Source organism: Engystomops pustulosus, chromosome 5 (genome assembly GCF_040894005.1).
Source record: "Engystomops pustulosus chromosome 5, aEngPut4.maternal, whole genome shotgun sequence".
Lineage (NCBI taxonomy): Eukaryota > Metazoa > Chordata > Amphibia > Anura > Leptodactylidae > Engystomops > Engystomops pustulosus.
In genome coordinates, this window is record NC_092415.1 from 145,741,837 (window position 1) to 145,760,261 (window position 18,425).

Below are 18,425 nucleotides of genomic sequence, written 5' to 3' on the forward strand. Positions count from 1 at the left end.
CTGGTTTCGGATGCCATCTTGACTACTGTCCGCCATTTTAGATACAGCGGCCACCTTGGGGGGGGGTTTGCTTCCCTCTTAGAAGCTATAGAGTTAAATGTTTTAATTCAGCTATTTTTCTCATTTAAACTGTTGTTTGCCTTTTCACTATATCCTTGGCATTTCTTACCGTCCTTCGGGCCTCTGTATTCTTGTTATTTATTTTGGTTATGAAGAAGCTTCTAGGAGCCATTGTGTAGATAAGCATGGCTGTAAACAAGGCCTGGTCATTTTTCCCAGAATGTGCTGGTACAAAAACATAATGGCCAATAGAATCTAAGTTACTTATCTCCATTCATACAACACCCCAAATGCTGATCTCTATGTGTTAAAATATAGCTGTATCTGTTTGAAATGAACAGTTTGATTTGAGTGCATGGGAAGACCGACTGTGTCTTTTCATTTACTCTGTCAGCTCGCTGCCGGCAGCTATCTCATCCTCCCTCAAAGGGTTAATTAGGACTCACCTTACAAAAATCAAGAGGGCTGTTGGGGCCCTGCATAAAAATCCCTAACAGCCTCTATACGGCGTCCCAGCTTATCCCATAGGTTTTTAATGGGATTCAGTTCTGGAGAAAGTGCTGGCAACTCCATTTGAGGTATCCTATTTTCATGCAGCCATTCTCTAATGATCAAGAGAAAAGGTAAGATGAGACCGACACTCCATTCGGCTAAAATTCTTTGTCTTTATTCCAAATCCATTAAAAGAGCAGATTTACATGGCATCAACCACAAGACCTACAAGTTTCGAACATAGATATTAAGTTCTTAGTCATGGTCTAGAGCAGTGGTGGCGAACCTATGGCACGGGTGCCAGAGGTGGCAATCGGAGCCCTCTCTATGGGCACCCATGCCATCACCCCAGCACAGAGTTCACCAGACAGGACTCAAGGGCTCTTGCAGTCCCAGGCAGCCCATGACCCTAGAAGGAAGCTACAATGATAATCCAAACTTCTTCTCCTTCTTTCTACTATATTGGTGTCCTCAGGTTCCTATACAATTTAAACATGTGACAGAGTATGGAGTAATAAATTACTGCTTAAATTGTTGCATCAGCACTTTGCGAAAAATACATGGGTTTTGGTTATTGTTTGGGCACTCGGCATCTAAAAGGTTTGCAATGACTGGTCTAGAGCATGGATTAAGAATATAGACAAAGAATTTTAACCGAATGGAGTGCTGGTTTCATTTTACCTTTTCTCTTGATTACTACCAGGGCCTCTCGACAGCCCTTTTCTGAAGACCCGAGCACCGGACTGCAGAGAAAATTACGCCTCAATAGCCACACTGGTCAACGCGAGTGAGTGGCTAGCTCAAAAAAGTTTGTCTGCATTCTCTAATGATGCAACCTCAATGAACTGTTACATTGTTGTCAATAAAGATGAAATTTGGCTTTTGCTTTTCAGGCACAATTACCGGATTAATGATGGTGTTCAAGTAGTATGGGCTTGTCACTGTACATCAAATCTTTATTTTTCTAGCCATTATGTGTTTCAAGGGAGAACTTTCCTCTTCATCAGATCCAAACACCAGTTTTTCCTTATCAGCTGGTGCTTGGATCTGATGAAGAGGGAAGTTCTCCCTAAAAATGAATAATCCATGTATGCTATTGACTAAACACAGCTGCTCACACGGAAACACCACCACCAGAGACTCATCTGGTGACAACAGTGGTTGATAGTTCATCTCCAACAGTGTTGGTGGCCATCATTTAGAATTAATCGATAATTAGTGAACAGTCCTAAGGCCTTTGCTTTAATAACAATTTTAATTTAACCAGGAAATGTATAAGACAATTGTTGTTAAAAGAAATCTACTAGTAACTATAAGCCAAATTACACTGAAAATACTCTCCTATACTCCTCTTTATTTTGATCCCGTGCTTGTCTCCTTTAATTTTGACACAGGACGTGATGTCCGGCACTCTGGGCTACTATTTATTCATGCCTCCTGTGTGGCCAACATGGTAGAGGTAGGTGGTGAGAGGCGTGAATAATCAGCAGCCCGGAGCGCCACACATCATGTCCCTGCGCTTTAGCCTGCTTTTTAGAAGTCTTTTTTTCATGCAAGATTAAAGAAGACCATCGCCTGGATCAAGATGAAAAGTATAGGTGAGTATTTTCAGTTTAATTTGGCTTATAGTTACTAGATTTGATGAGAGGTCTAACGGGGTTCATCTCATCACTAAGACCTCCACCAATCAGCAAGGCTCTATCTTCTCTCCTTCTTAGAGAAAGGGTAAAGAAACATTGAAAGGTTGGACATTAAAAAAAATGGCTATATTCAAAAGTTTAGAGAAGATCAGTCTAGGTTCACCTGCAGAAGGTAGATGTCATGTTAGGTTCCTTGACTTTTTTTTTAATAAAGCATTCTATATACTGAATATGGCAGCCATATGGCCCTCTGCTTCTTCTCCGGATCATCCGGAATAGTTGTGAGCACTCGGCTGCAGGCACATGAGTGCAGGGATAGCTCCAGGGCCAGGCCGAGCTGTGACGAGCAGTCCCCTCCCTGCCATGTGCTGGGGTGGGAGGTGTGTGTATGGGGATGTGATGAGGACCATGGAGCCGGCTCTACTTCCTTGTTTCAGGCCTGGCTAATGACTTCGCTTCCTGGGCAGCTGCCAATCACTAGTTGTGCACCATGAAGAGACTTTGCCTCCTGCCTCTTCTCACATAGGAGGCTGCTAAAGTGTGCGGCCTCCAGCCTCTCCGGGTTATCTGTCTCTTCTGGGGCGGCTGATCATGGGCTGACTGTGGACTACAAGGGCACCGTGTGATTTCCTCCAGCCGGGAACCGCTGAGTGACTGCGCCTGCCCTGCTCGGCCAGGCCACAACAGGTAGCGGGCACCAGAGCCAGCGGCCCGGGTATCGCGCGTCACCGAGAAGGGGGCGCAGGGGGAGCCGCGGCCGGGATGTTCTCTCCTCTGTGCCCCCCGATGCCGGGGAGTTCAGCGCTCACACAGCCCCCCGGGCCGGCCCTCTCCACCTCCTCCTCAGCGGCCTCGTCAGTGTCCGGGCACCAGCAGAGGCCCAGGGACTCCTCAGGGAGCAGGCGGAGGAGGGAGCGCCACAGAAGAAAGAGGCGCAGGCTGCGGGACCAGGAGGCGCTGGCCACCAGCATGGGCTTGGTGGAAGAAGGAGAGGTCCCTGCTGTTCCCCGGGCGGGGAGGCGCCACCGGGCCAGGAAGAAGCGGCAGAAGGACCGCCGCAGGGACATGCTCCGCAGGGTCGGGGCGCTCGCCGCCAGCACCGTGGAATACGACGACGTGAGCTCCCTGTCTGAGGGCGGCCTGTCGGGGGGCGAGCAGGGCCCGGGGAATGCATTTCCTCCGGTGCTAGGACTAGGCCTCATCCCATCCCCGACCCCGGATAGATGCCCCCCCTCTCCCGGACTGCACCAGGCCCCGCTATCTTTACTACGGCAGGCCGGGGACGCTGATAGGAGCAGTAAGCGGAAGAGGGGCTCCCGCAGGCAGGAGTCCGGACACCGGCGCAGGGAGGAAGCGCGAGGCGCTGGAGGCCGCAGCGACGAGCGGAGGAGTAGACCGGGGGCTGGGAACCTGTTGCTGCCAGAGCCTCTGCTGCTCGCCCCGACATGGAGGCCTCAGGAGGACACGACCAAGAGAGCGGAACTCAGGGCCGCGGCCTCGTACAGGCCCAAACGGGAGGAGGCCGCAGCGCACAGCAAGCAGCCGCCCAAGGCCTACAGGGGGGACCGGGCGTACAGGGCGTCCTCTCCCGGCAACCACCGCAAAAAATCCCCCAGTCCTGCCCGCTCACCCAGCCCTGGCTACAGCGGGCACCGAGCCAGCCGCCGCTCCCCCAACTATGGAGACAACTCGTCCCCGCCGGCCAGGCGCCGCTCCCGCAGCCCGTACAGCCCGGCCACCAGGTAAGGACACGGCATTACAGGCCCTGCTGCCAGAGGTCACGTATACACTCGTGCACAGTACTTTATGCGGGGTCAGTCCACACTGAACTGTGACCTGTGATGAGGGAATAGAACATGGAGCGGATTTGTTATGTGGAAGTGTGTGGTGTAAGCCATGTATTGCGATGGCTACTCGCAGCTTGTCATGTAATTGCTAAGGATCATGATGTGCAAATTAACCCATGCAATGCAAAAGTGAGCCATAAACGCATGGAAAAAGGAGATTAGCAGCTGACGACCAGATCCTTGCAGAATGGCTGTGGTATTACCATAGACATCCCGCAAAGTGTGCATATAGTCTTAGGCCTCATACACATGCCGTATGGTCTTTTCTGATGTGTATATATATATATATTACTGTATACTGGCCGTAGATAGGGGACATAATACAAAAGTATGGCAACATATTGCGCTGTATTCATACCATATCCGTATAAAATACAGTGGGCTGGCAGATGATGGCTGACTATTGGCTGGCTGACACAATGCTCCTCCCACTGGTTCTGGATACTACACGTATATACGGCAGCATACGGTGCACAGCTGTATGCAGCCCGTATTTTATACGTTCCCATTCACTTCTGTACGGAACGGAAATACGGTGGACGTGCTCTATACTTTAATACGGCTCGCGTACGGTATGGTGGACAATAAGGCCATGTACATGGATGGTATTGCCCATTGGTGTGCATGGGGCTGTATATAGGGTTGTTTTTATACAGTCGTGTGCATGGGGGTGTGTTCACGCGTTGCACTTGAATTGCGTTTTGTAATTGGGGAGGAGCTACTCCTGAACACAGCTGCTCTTCGGTCTAAATACTTCTGTGTATAGGAGTAAATCTTCCCTGGTGCAATTGAACTTCTTTTCATATGCAAATAGAGCGCTGTGGGCATGAAATGCTGGTCATACAGAAGTTACTGAGCAGAAAGTGGGGAAAGCTGGCATCGGTTTGGGTAATAATACTTATCGCCCAGCTTTCCTCTGACAGTGGGGTAAGATCCTCAGATTGGTTGTGGATTTGGCTCTATGACCCAACTGAAAAATAAATAGGCCTAAGGCCATCTTATAAATGCCAGTCCCGTCAGATGTGCTGTGTTCCCAGTAGGGCTGGTTTTCCAGGAAAGGGAGAAATGTAAATAATAAGTCCATACATGGTTTATACCTGAAGGCTCTGCTTTGCTACTAAGTATACATTCATTATAAATGGCCTTGCAGGATAACAGCCATGGCAGGCCCTATAAGACGGTGTAATATAGTAATAATCCTGTATTGTCAGTGAGGAGAGAATGGGGGTAGTTACAGAGCCCTAGTGGCCATGACGATCCTCTCTTACCCCGTGCAGATATGCTGCTGGTGCTCTGGAGAGAGCAGCTGCTAGGAGCAGGATTCCCCGCAGCAGTTCTCCATAGCCCAGAGTGTCTCCTTGTGCTCTGCTCACACAGTTCAGACATGGTAATGTTTTTGCTGCAGTTTTGTGAAATTTTATAATTTTTTTAATAAATTTGCCTGTAGTATAAGAAAATAGTCCTACACTCCTACCACTCACATCCCTTGTAGCTGTTGGCTGAGTGTCTCCGGAGCCCCACTATCGCTGAGAATGAAACCTTTATACTTAGTTATAGATAGGTAATGCTCATAAAACTTGTCTCCTCCCTGAAACTCCTTGCACCTTGGTAAACCCTTTACTGAATCTGGAGTGGTGCACCGTGGCTGCACTGCACAAGCTATAGACATCCTGTAAATGCACAGTAAAGCATAGCTCTGCTTCTCCTACTTCACTGTAATCACAAAGGAGCTGGAAGGCACAGGGATAAGACGGCTGCCCACGAACATGCTTAGTGTACAATTTTTTTTAATTATTCTAATATGGCATCAGACAGAGCTAGCATAGGACTATTTGGAGCCATAAACCAGCAGTCCATAAGGACCTGTGACAGATTTAGTACCCCAAAAGCCACTGACTTTATTCCTCCTAAATGGTTTTTAATAGATTGGGCATTCTTGTACAGTGTCATAGGCCTTTTTCCATGTACAGTCTAGCTTTTAGTTCTGCCTGTGTCACAATGTGCAGTCACTAGTGACTCCCAGTTGTCAATTTATATTTACACTTCTAAGAAGGATAACAGTAGAAAACTGCTTCCAGTACAGCACGTACAGACTCCTAAATATACTTGAATATTTTTTGGATAATAGTTAGGTCATGGGAAGGTGTCTCCAGAAGAGGAGCTGCCATGTAAATACTGAGGGTGACCATTTTCACAGTGAACCAGATGAGCTTGTTTCGGAAATATCTTGAGTAATTAAAGGTTTATATATTCACCCATCAGCCTGTGCTCCAGGGAAGAATAACCTCATTATTTCAGTTTTATGGGTTTCATCATATGCAAAAAGGCAAATATGACAGGCAGCTATTGTACCATAGTGAATGGGATTTATCCTTCTGAGAGAAAATCCTGCACCACAAACTTCACTGCAGAGGAAATATTGAAAGAAGAAACTCTAATTCTAGCAGGAAAGCTACTGCAACAAAATCTGATGCAGTAGCATAAAAAAGCAGCTTTTGCACTGGCATCTTTTGGAGAATCCTGGTGATGGCTCTTCCTTTTGGGGAAAATTGGCAGTGGGGTGAAATGTATTAATTTCTCTGTTCATATGCAGTATTCTTTTTTTTTTGTGGGATGAGATGCTTTTTCCAGTGTTACCATTTTAGCGTTGGTATCCCCTATTGTTGAAAATTTAGGTATGTTTTTTTTGAGGTCAGGAGTATAAAGGCATCAATTCTGTACTGGATTTTTTTGGTGTTTACTGTATAGCCTAATAATTATGTAATATTTATTCTATGGGTCAGTACAATTACGGGGATACCAAATTTTACTAAATTTGCCAAATAAAACCTAATGTGGGGAAAAATCTATCATTTTTGCATTGCCATCTTCCAAGTGGCATAACATTTTTTACTTTTTTGGCTACAGAGCTGGTTGATGGCTTGTTTTTTTGCGGGACATGTTGTACTTTGCACCAGTATCATTCTGGAGTACAGTACATATGTTTTTTTTCACTTTTTATTGCATTTTTTGGTGGGATTTAATCGGTTAAAAATCATCTGATTGCTTGTTTATGATAATACTCTGCAATACTGATGTATTGCAGGGTATTAGCAGTGTCAGCCTTTAAGATGACGTCCTAGACACCATCTTTCAGGCAGGCCTGAGTGGACAATAGGGCTGCCATAGCAACAATCAGCGCCAAACTGCGCGCGGGGGGGGGGGGGGTGTTTGCGGGTGAATTGCGCAATCGTGGGGGAACACCCCCCCCCCCCCCCCCCCCCAAGGCAAGTTAAATGCTGCGGTCATTAGTTATAGCCGGCACCCCATGTTTCCCGATGCTGGTTCGGCTCACATCTTGAGCTGATCCGGCATCAACGCTGCGTCTGATATATCGGACGCTGAGCGCCAAGAGGTTAAAGAGCACATGGGCCTTGTACAGTACCGTGCAGTGCGGATGAATAGTCTCCTTGACGTGCGAGGGCCATTGGTCAGCACAAGAAGGACAAGTAGAGGTCAGGCTAATAAGTGATTGCGGGGGTTGTATTTCCTTTAGGCATCTAGTCTGGTATCAGTAGTCAGCAAGAAGGTAACAAACATAAATATCAATACAAGTTTAACTGTCTTGTATGTCGATTGTGCATAATTATTTCCAGTGACTGCTACAGCATCTCCATATTTCTTATCCCTGATCCCCATAGGCCTCAATCCTATATCACAGACACACAGAAACTAGGTTTTACTGGGCTGTACATAAAGCTGTAACACATGCTATGGACATAGGCTATGTAAAAAAAGAAAAAAGTATGGCTGAATATACAACTTTTTAAAACCATTTTATAAAATATCAGCATTCAATGTGTGAAGCTGTTTTATGGACCACTCCCAGCAGTATCTACTTGCCCAGAGTCTGTTGAACTTGTCTTTCTGTCCCCTATGTTTTTGTGGTTTACTGCAATGTCCCAGAAAAACTGTAAAGCTTTAAATCATAATGTAAAAAGCTGATCCGTATTTTAGTCAGTGCAATCATTGGTGAAAGAGAGACTCTTCCCGACAGATATCAACATTGCTGGACGTCCACTCTTTCTTATTGACTGTCAACATAGCACGCTTTTATTTTTATTCTCTGTTAGGGTATTCTGCTGTGACATAGAGATGAATCGCATTGCATATAATTGTACAGTTACAAATGTGTTAAACAAAATCTGCCATCAGGATAAAGGATTGTAAACCAAGAACACTTACATGCTGGTGTGTGCCCTAAATGGCATGGTCCACACTTCTTGTAGCTTCTTATAACATTCTTTTACATTCAAAGGCTTATGGAATTATGGAAATGAGCCTGGGGGGCTATCAGCTCAATTAACAGCTATGGATCAAGGAGCCACTATTTGCATAATTTGTAAAAACCAGAGCATAAGAAGCTAAAAGCTATGCCAGTGTGTTTGGTTTACAGTCATTCATCCTGGTTGTAGATGTCCTTTCATTTTGTGGAAAACATTTAGTCTGACAGCTTTTTTGCTTAGCAAATCTTTCCCACTAGTGATAACGTTCTGACTGCTCATATGTAGTAATTGGAGTGTAGTAGTTATATCTCCAACAGGTGATCTGCTGTACTTGTAAGCCAGCTGCTAAATTCATTTGCCACAAAGAACAGTATCCTTGTGACAGCTGCTTTGCTATGCACACACTGACCTTACCCAAAATATCACTAGTCATAATAAATTTGGAGCTAATTCTACCAATGATGTAGCTGGATTTTGTAAATGGAGACTTTATTAAGTTAGAAAGATTTTTCTATGGCTAAAATAGTAAATTTAAGTAAATTTCATTTTGCGTTTTTACTTTTTACTCCTCGCCTTCAAAAAAAACTTTTTTATTTTTCCATGTAAAGAGCTGTGCGAGGGCTTGTTTTCTGCTTAACAAATTGCACTTCATAGTGACCGTGTTCAATAATCCATGCCGTGTACTGGAAAGAAGGGAAAAAAATCCTAATGCAGTGAAAAAATGCATCTACTGCATTTTCCTGTGCGCTTGGATTTTACAGCTTTAACTGTGCGCTCCCAAATGTCATTTGTCATCCTCTGTCACTAATAACATTTTCATACTTCATTGTATGGAGCTGTGTTTGGTGTCATTTTTTGTGGGATGAGATGATGTTTTCAATGCTACCATTTTAAGAACTGTATGGCCTTTTGATCACTTGTAAAATGGCAAGTGGCATTTTCGAGTATTTTGCTATTTTCCATTACGGGGTTAAACGCCAGGAATAGCAGTTATTATATTTTGATATACTGGACATTTTGGGACGCGGCGATACCTATATGTGTATGAATTTTACTGTTTATTTATATTTCTATCCTTTGTAGGGAAAGGGGGTTGATTTTAATTTTCGTTTATTTTTTTTAAAGGAAACCTACCACCACAAATCTACCTATAAAGGTAGATTGGGTGGTAGGTGGATCAATGGGACGTGAGGATAGCCCTTTTAAGGGCTAATCCTCACGTCCCCACACTTTTTTGTTAACTTTTATTAAACTTGTATGCAAATTTACTTATGCGGCTACTGGGGCGTGGAGTAGCCGCATCTGAGGTTACACGAGGCGGCTACTCCACGCCCCTGTAGCCTCTTTTCCCCTCCTACTTACCATCTTCGGCGCGTAGCTGCGCGCCCTCATACGGCGATCCTGCCGTCTGCGAATGCGCAGAAGAGCAGGCCCGCGCCTGCGCGGTCACTGCTCCGAAACATGCGCAGACGGCAGGATCGCCGGACGAGGGCGCGCAGCTACGCGGAGCTGCGCGCCGAAGATGGTGAGGAGGAGGGGAAAAGAGGCTACCGGGGCGTGGAGTATTGGGAAGGGTCCTATTCCTACACAGATTTGTGGACAGACATCTTAAATGGAGAGGCGTGTTTTTGTTTTTTTGTGTTTTCTTTTGTATTACGGTTTCCTGATGGCAAGCAACGGCACACAGTCGGGTACATGAGGCATTACACGGGCCTCTGTGTACACTGTTCTAAAATGTGTTGACCAGCCAGGACCTTCCTGAGCATCTGGAGATCTGTGCACCCTGAATAATTTTTACAGTTCTTTCTGTTTTAGGCCTTTATACCTATGTATTTTAATTTTATTTTAACTTGACTCCTTTTAAGTGACACTTGGTAAAGACAAGTGCAAAAATTTTCCTTTAGGAAAGAAAAAGGTGTGTAAAATTTTGTGTGTATATATTTATCAGGGGACACACTTGGCATCAACGTCATGTAACATATAGGACAAGCAAAGTGTATATAGCAATTAGCTGGAGTTTAAATAATGTTGTATTACTGCTATGCCTAGTATGCAAAGTCTTAGAATAATCTGGGTCATGGTCATGAATCTGATTATACTATGTGGCATTAATACTTATAGAGAACCTGTCACCACATTTTCACATGTATAACTAGTGACAGGTTTTTTTTAGATACCTATTAACTAATTGACACCCTTCTTTTAGCTAAAATTGTTTCCTTTACATCCACATAAATCAGCTCTCACAGGTTCTTTCACCTCCTAACATTAGCAAACTGTCCACCGTGCATATATCTGATCACATGAAATCACAGCATGCTTCCATGAACTTTTACTCTTTCCCATCCATTCTCCATGGAGGCATGCTGTGATTTCATATGATCAGATACATGGGGTAGATCTTGCAAATGTTACAGGACCTTAGATTATGTCATCCTGGTCACATGACTTCAAGTACCCAATGATGTAACAGAGCTCTCCATTTTGCAATTCTCCAATATTATAGCTTGTCAATCAGGAACAAGGAGGGGCAATGCTAGTAAGTTTTAATATGCATAACTCACTTAGTGTGAATGGCTCCCATTAGGTGATTTGCATATAAGTTTACAAACTGATTTCTGCAACATTGCAGCCATGGAAAGGAACCATTTAGGCATAAGGGCTGGTCTTTATTTTGGGTGGCTTAATTTGTATGACAGGTTCTCTTTGCGCCTTAATAGGACAGCACGCGTCAGCTGCGTGTGCTTGGAGAGGGCTGGGCCCTCTCCATAGCCTGTAAGTGTTCGCTTCATATTTCAGCAAACACTTACTGGTAACACCCGCGATCAGTGTGTTATCCCGTCCATCGCTGGCCGGCAAAGCTTGGCCGCCCCCATCTTGGTGAAGTTTGTCGCTCCCCATGACATGATAGGTTGCCATGACAGTCTGGATTTAATCTATTCATTACAATGTGCGAAGTACCCTAGCGAGTCTGAAAAATAGTAAAAACAAAAAAAGTAAAAAAAAATAAAAATATATATATATTATACAAACCGGAAATTCTGATCACCCTTTCCCTATAAGTCATATAAATATAAACAAACAGTAAAAATCTTAAACGCATGTATCACTGCGTCCCCAAATGCCCGATCAATCAAAATACAATAAAGGTTTTTCACAGCGTGCCCAAAGTTGAAAATGGCACTTTTTTGCCATTTTGAAAACTATTTAAAAAAAAAACAAAAAAAAAACAATAAAAAGTGATCAAAAGGCTGTACAGTACTAAAAATATAACTGTTGATAACGTCATCAAAAGTCGCAAAAAAAAAAAGGAAAGGAAAGGTGGTTTTAATTTTCTTAAATGTATGAAAACATTATAAAACCTATGTAAATTTGTTATCCCTGTGATCGTACCGGGCCAAAGAATAAAGTAGACATGTCATTTGGGGTACACAGTGAAAGCCGTAAAATCCAAGCCCATATAAAACGTTGCAAATGCATTTTTTCACCTATTTCCCATTATTTGTATAAAAATTTTTCTCGCTTCCCAGTACATGGCATGGAATATTAAATACAGTCACTATGAAGTGCAATTTGTTATGCAGAAAACAAGCCGTCACACAGCTCTTTACATGGAAAAATAAAAAAGTTGTAGATTTTTGATGGTGGGGAGTGAAAAATGGAAATGCAAAAACAAAGAAGTTCCAGGGGGTTAAGGGGTTAAAGCAACTTGGCTGAAATTTATGGGTAAATATTTAGTTTGCAGTCTATATAACATTTACAGGTTTTCTACTTATGACTATTTTTTAAGAGTGCAACAAGTAACAGCTATAAATCCTATGCTCCCAAATGCTGGACTATGGGGTACCTGATTTGTAAAGCATTATGGAATATGATGGTGCTATGTAAATAGATTATTATGTATCATTGTATTTCTGCTGACTCTTTTCAAAGTTGTCTGCTGTTGTTACACTTGTATGTTCTTTTGTATCTCGGGCTGAGATGCATAAGAACATGTGGTTTTTTTTTGTTTTTGTTTTCTTGTGTGACCTTTAAGGAAAGTATAACTCGGGTAGACATGATTTAAACGAAATACACTTACAGATGGGCCTTTCTTTCCGGACTCCGGATCATATCTTTATTATGCCTGAAATGTCTGTATAACACTAAAATTTGTAAAATATGCTCATTGGTGTCGGATCATCCTGTGGATGTCACACCGGCAGTCTGGCACTCTTTCACATCCTAAATATACACACCTACAGTCCCTGTTAAGCAGCCAGCTCCCACTCGCGAGGCTTCCCGAGAGCCAAATAACATCACAATCTGTAGGGCAGAGTGGGTATGATAGGGCACGCGATAGGCGTGCATAATTAGGAATTGAAAGCGCACCAGCCGCTGTGTGGCGTCACTAGGAGCATCCGTCACTTATTAGCAGATTTTTAAATTACGATTTTTGTAAAAATCCTACAGGCGTTTTAGGCATGATAAAGGTAGGTTCAAAATTCCAGGAAGAATGACCCACCAGCTTAGATCGATGTATAGCTCAGTTGTACTTCGATTTGCGCCTAAATAGTATTTAATTTGCTTAAAAATACTAGGTGAAGAAACCGTAAATCAAAGACAACTTATGTTTTGCAAATATAATTTAGGAACCCTGCAACAGACACGCACACTGGCGAACTTCCAAGCACCCGGCTGTGAGAGGCACAAATGCTTCCAAAAATGTGCCCCCCAATGAATTTCTCATTTGTTAGACTTCTAAATTAATTTAGTAGTTTCATTCTTTACATGGGTACATACAGAAATAAATGTTTTGTAAAATGGATACTTTATCTGTGTATCATCTTTTCTGTCCATCAGGCGTATTCAAAGATCACGAAGTAGAAGTCCCTACAAGACACGGCGCTCTCGTTCTCGGAGCCGTCATAGAGTATCGCGGTCCCGCAGCAGACAGTCGAGCATTTCACCAAGTACTCTGACCCTGAAGAGCAGCCTAGCTGCCGAACTAAACAAGAACAAAAAAGCTAGGGAAGCTGAGGCTGCCAGAGCCCTAGCAAAGGCTTCCAGCACCTCCACGCCTACAAAAGGACATTCAGATGTTGCCAGTAATGCACAACAAGCAAACCATGCCAAGGAGCAAAAGAAAGCAAAAGTGGACAGTGCACCATCTCCTACTGGGAAAAGTGACAAAGGAAGAATGAAGGCCTCGGGCCAGACATCGGTCCTGGATAATAATTTAAGTACAGATAAAGCAGCTAAGACTGGTGGAAAGCCGGGCAAGATGGACGCGGCTAAAGAGGATGTGGCAAGTCAGAAAGAGAAAAGCAAGGTCCATAAGGTGGCATCAAGCACAGAGAAGGCAAAAAGTTCAGGGTCCTCACCAGCAACTTTTTCAGCACTACCTCTCCCCATTGCCCTCTCCACTGATGTTAACAGGTAAGAGTTGTACTTTTATTTTAGAAAAGCAACGACTTTGTACTAGAAACAGAAGCACATGTCCAAGTGAAGATGAATGTTAGATAATTTTACCGTTGGAAGGTTTGCAATGAAGTAGCCTTCATAAATCTGCAGCAAATTTATGTAAAATATATGTGGGTGGAAAATAGAAAACGACATGCACACATAGCACAAGAAAAATAGGTGGAAATAAAAGCAAGTTCTAGTCCGGGTACACCCTACACAGGTGACGGAGAGTTCCTCTTACTTGACCCTTAGAATATAGGAATTCTGGGAAAGTCTTATTCCGTTTTGGCCACGTCGAGTGGGACTTTCAGTCTTGCATTTCCCCAATTGTGGTAGGTCTCTGGGGGTCAGACATTTAATCCCTATCTGCAGGAAAGACGAATGATTTTAGATGTAAGTTGTTATGAATTCATTTGTTCATCTTGAGGTTCTAATTATCCCATTTTCTCTCACTGATTACTGTCCACTGACCGTAGATGTGCAAGTTTTTCCACTCTGCTCTATTACTGCCTCTGTCTCTTTTTTTTCCTCACTACATAGCTCAGAATGTATTGAATAGATGAGGCAGCAACACTATTGGCTCTATAGCCCGTCGGTCACGTGATCACTGGGCTTAAGAGTTAATCATGGCTGCCAGAACAGTTCTGATCAGTACCTCTGTTGTTTCCCCCTGTAGCTACCCTTATAGGTGCCACAGTTACAGGGAAAAGCTTCTAAATAAAGAAAAAAAAGAAAATGTCCCCAATCGGTTTGTATATAACCTCATGGGGAACTTTTTAAGTAAAGATAAAACATGCACATTATTAATAAATATATAAAAATACACATTAATATTTCCCAATAAAATCCCCTGCCCGCACTACAGAAAAACATTTGTCATAGTCGCACAACACGAATAATTCATATATGATGTTGTTAGTTGGATTTTAAGGCAGTTATAGTAATCTTGCCTTAAACAAGGGGTGCTGGGTGTAGCCATCATTGGAGCTCCTACCCCATGATTCCCATTAACCCCTTAACGACCTGGCCCTTTTTTGTTTTTTCATTTCCATTTTTCACTCCCCACCTTAAAAAATCTAGAACTTTTTTTTATTTTTACACATAAAGAGCTCTGTTATGACTAGTTTTCTGCATAAGAAATTACACTTCATAGTGATGGCATTGAATATTCCATGCTATGTAAAAATGATAAAAAACTCACTGGAGTACCAAATTTGTATTTTGATCGGGCATCTTCGGATGCGGCGACACCTAATGTGCATGATTTTTTTTTTTTTTTTTTACTGTTTATTTATGACTTCTAGGGAAAGGGGGGTGATTTGAATTTTTGTTTTTTTATTATTTTTTTAATTATATATAATTTATAAATTTTTTTTTTTTTTTCTCTTTAACCCCAGGTTGTCTGATCGATCCTACCATATATTGCCATACTACAGTTTTCCACCTCATTCATTAAAATGTGCACATCGCAATGAAATGAATGGGTTAAAGCGAAACGGCCTCGGGTCTTCGGAAGACCCAAGGCTATTATGGCGGCCAATCGTCGCTCCCCAATGACACAGGGAGCGACAATCCTCACCAAGATGGCTTTGCCCATGCTAGCACCGATCCCGGTTGTTACCGGTAAGTCTTTGTTGCAATATGCAGCAAAGACTTACTGGCTATGGAGAGGGCTCAGCCGCGAACCCTCTCCATGGACCCGCACCTGGCGTGCGACGTACTATTATGGCACGCGACGGTAAAGGGATAAAGGGAACTTTGCAAAGAAGCTACAATGGTGATCCAAATTTTCTCTTTCTTTCAATTGTATTGGTGTTATCAAAACGTCAATATGATTTAAAGTTCCGGCAGAACAGAGAGCAAATAAGTTAATGAATAAATGCAGAAGAATGTGTTTTTTTTTTTTTGTTTTTGTTTTTTTTCCCCTCCACTGTTCTCTTGGCTCTCAGACTCTAACAGGTTATTACAGCCCTAGTGCTGTAATAACCTGTTAGAGTCTGAGAGCCAAGAGAACAGTCTTATTGATAAAGTTTATAATCTTATCTTGGTTACAAATTATTTAACAAAAACAAAAAAAAAAAAAAGCTTGCTAACTTTAACCTTTAACTTTTAACAACTAAAAATGAAAACCTAAGTCTGCAAGTTTGCAAAAAATACCCATTAATTAAAGAGAACCTGTCAGGCAAATTAACCCCTTAAACTAAACATGTTTTCATAAACTGCCATTAGAAAGCATTGCCCCATCTTTTCATTGTCCCTCTACATGCCAGCAAATGTAAGCAATGATGTCCTAAAGCTGTATGAAAATTACAAGAGGCATCGGAACGCATGAATTTTTAAATGTTACAATGCTTTTTGCTACTCTGGAAGCGTTTTTTCTTCATGGCTAGACGTGTAAACAGCTTTGAAAATGTTTACACAGCTGTTTACACCTCCAGCAATGAAGAAAACCGCTTCTAGTGTAGCAAAAAGCATTGTAACGTTTAAAAACACATGCGTTCTGATGGCTGTGTCCTGAGGCATCCAAAACGCCAAGTGTGAACCCACCCAGAGAGGTCCATTGAATCATTACCATATGCAGCAGTCCAGCTTATTCATGAGTGAGAGGCAGTCACACCCCTCAGTGCTTGACTGACAGCCTGTATAATGGTGTGACACTCCTGGTGCTGGCTCCTCTATGTATTTACTGGTGCAAGAGGCCACGCCCCCTGCAGCCTGTGTGTGTATTCAAATATTTTTCTTTAAATATGTCTGATGCTCCTATGCAGCTAAAATGAAAAATATTGAACTTTTGGAAGGCAACAATGAAAGAAAATGATCATGGCCACTAAAGCACAAAATTGGCCTGGTAATGAAGGGTTAATATTTGTTTTTGAAGAGATCAAACCAATTTTAATTACTTTTGTTTTACAGTTTTCGAAGTTGTATACCAGGAAAGTCTGTCAAGAAGGAGATGGAGAGAAAACTTCTTCACCTGCTCTCTGACCTGCCCCTCCCACCTCTCCATACTGGAAGTGGGGACCCCTCTGGTAGCCCAGAGGGCAAGAAAACACAAATGAAAAACAGAAAGAGACCGAAGTATGAGAACATCAATATAGTGTATAGTGAGGATGTCTTGTCTTACTGAAGAATAATACCTGATAGATGCTTATGCTCACCTCCCCGTCCTGTGCCAATGTGCAGTAATCTTCATTTAGTGTGCAGCGTTTCCGAGAAATAAGGATTTTTAAAATATGTAAATATGCATCTCCTGGTATTTCGAAAGTTAAAAAAAAAAAAAAAGGTACATGCTACACTTTTAGTGGAACTAGGGGTTTACCTCGAGCGTAATGCTTTGGGGAAGTTTGAAAAGCAATGGTGTAAATGGCTGCATTGTCCAGGATAATGTTATGCTCATACACCGTAATTACTGTATCCATAAACATACTGATGTATGTTTCAAAATGGATAGTAATGTATATGCTTGAATAAAGACCATTTGATATTAAAAATATGTAAATGAGCCTGAGGTCCTTGGCAGATTGGTAATTATTTATGGCGCCCCGGCTGGCTCTGCCTGCTCTTCGGTCAGAGTATTATACAGTTCTTACTATACACAATCATAGCGTTACATCTGTACACCCTCTATGATCATACATAGAGCGAGAATTGTAGAGGGAGAGACGGTGATGTCACTTCGGAGGAAACGGGGCCTCAGGCTCATTTACATGTTTTTAAAAGCCTTATTTCTCAGAAATGCTGCGCTTATTAGACAAACTTAAAGAGGCGTACTGCACATCGGCAATAGGGCAGGGGAAGTGAATATAAGCATCTACAAGTTATTCTGATGGTGGATGTCCTTTAAAGGGGTCTCCCAACTCAAACAAAATGCTGGATAACTCTGTAATTACATCTCTAGCGATTTCTCCTCTTATTCATGAGAAAATGGTGCAATATTCTTATGTGTAAATTTGTCTCCATACTATATTGCTAGCTTGTATATTTTATTGCACTCCTTTGGTATCTAACCACAGGTTTCATTCAAGAATGTTAACACTTCAGCAACCTACAGTTTCTACCACAGAAAATCTGAGTGTTTGAGCATCTATAAAATAAGTAGCGTTTCCAGGGTTTCCACTACCAATCGTCCAGCAGAAAGGGACTCCTTGCATTGTATATTTCTATGACGCAAGGACTCCCGTACACTGACTTGCTACAATACTGTCGATTAAGATTTGGTCACGGCACTTGAAAATTGTTACCTCTGTGAGGATAACTGCAATATAGTATGCCATAATAATATACTAATAAAATATGTTGTTTTGACCTTTATGACGAGTTGAAGGAGGATTTGATTTTTATGGTTTCTACTTCCATCTGTTTAAAGGATCTGTGGTCCCCGATGTGGTGAAATCCATGAGAATGAGATTGACTGGGGAAAGCGTTGTGTGGACAAATTTGATATAATTGGAATAATTGGGGAAGGCACCTATGGACAGGTGTACAAAGCCAGAGATAAAGACACCGGTAAGAATCTTAAAATGGGTACATCTCCGCTGTATTTCAGGCACAGATGCAGTACTGGTAGAAGAACCGTGTGAAGCCCTGCCCCTCATGTAGGTTTTGAGGAACGTTATCCTATTTAGGGCCTTTTGACATGAGTGTTTTTCACATGAGTCTTTCTGATGTGTGGGAAG

At 42.7% G+C, this 18,425-nt stretch overlaps 1 protein-coding gene across 1 annotated transcript in view; it reads left to right on the plus strand.

Annotated features, from left to right (window-relative positions):
• Positions 1–2,513: 2,513 nt before the first annotated feature.
• CDK13 (cyclin dependent kinase 13) overlaps positions 2,514–18,425 on the plus strand; it is a 29,916-nt gene continuing 14,004 nt past the window's right edge. The window contains exons 1-4 of the mRNA XM_072153328.1: positions 2,514–3,934; positions 13,147–13,722; positions 16,663–16,827; positions 18,116–18,255. Of these exons, the coding sequence (XP_072009429.1) occupies positions 2,955–3,934; positions 13,147–13,722; positions 16,663–16,827; positions 18,116–18,255 (1,861 nt within the window). The 5' untranslated portion in view covers positions 2,514–2,954. The remainder of the gene's footprint in view (positions 3,935–13,146; positions 13,723–16,662; positions 16,828–18,115; positions 18,256–18,425) is intronic.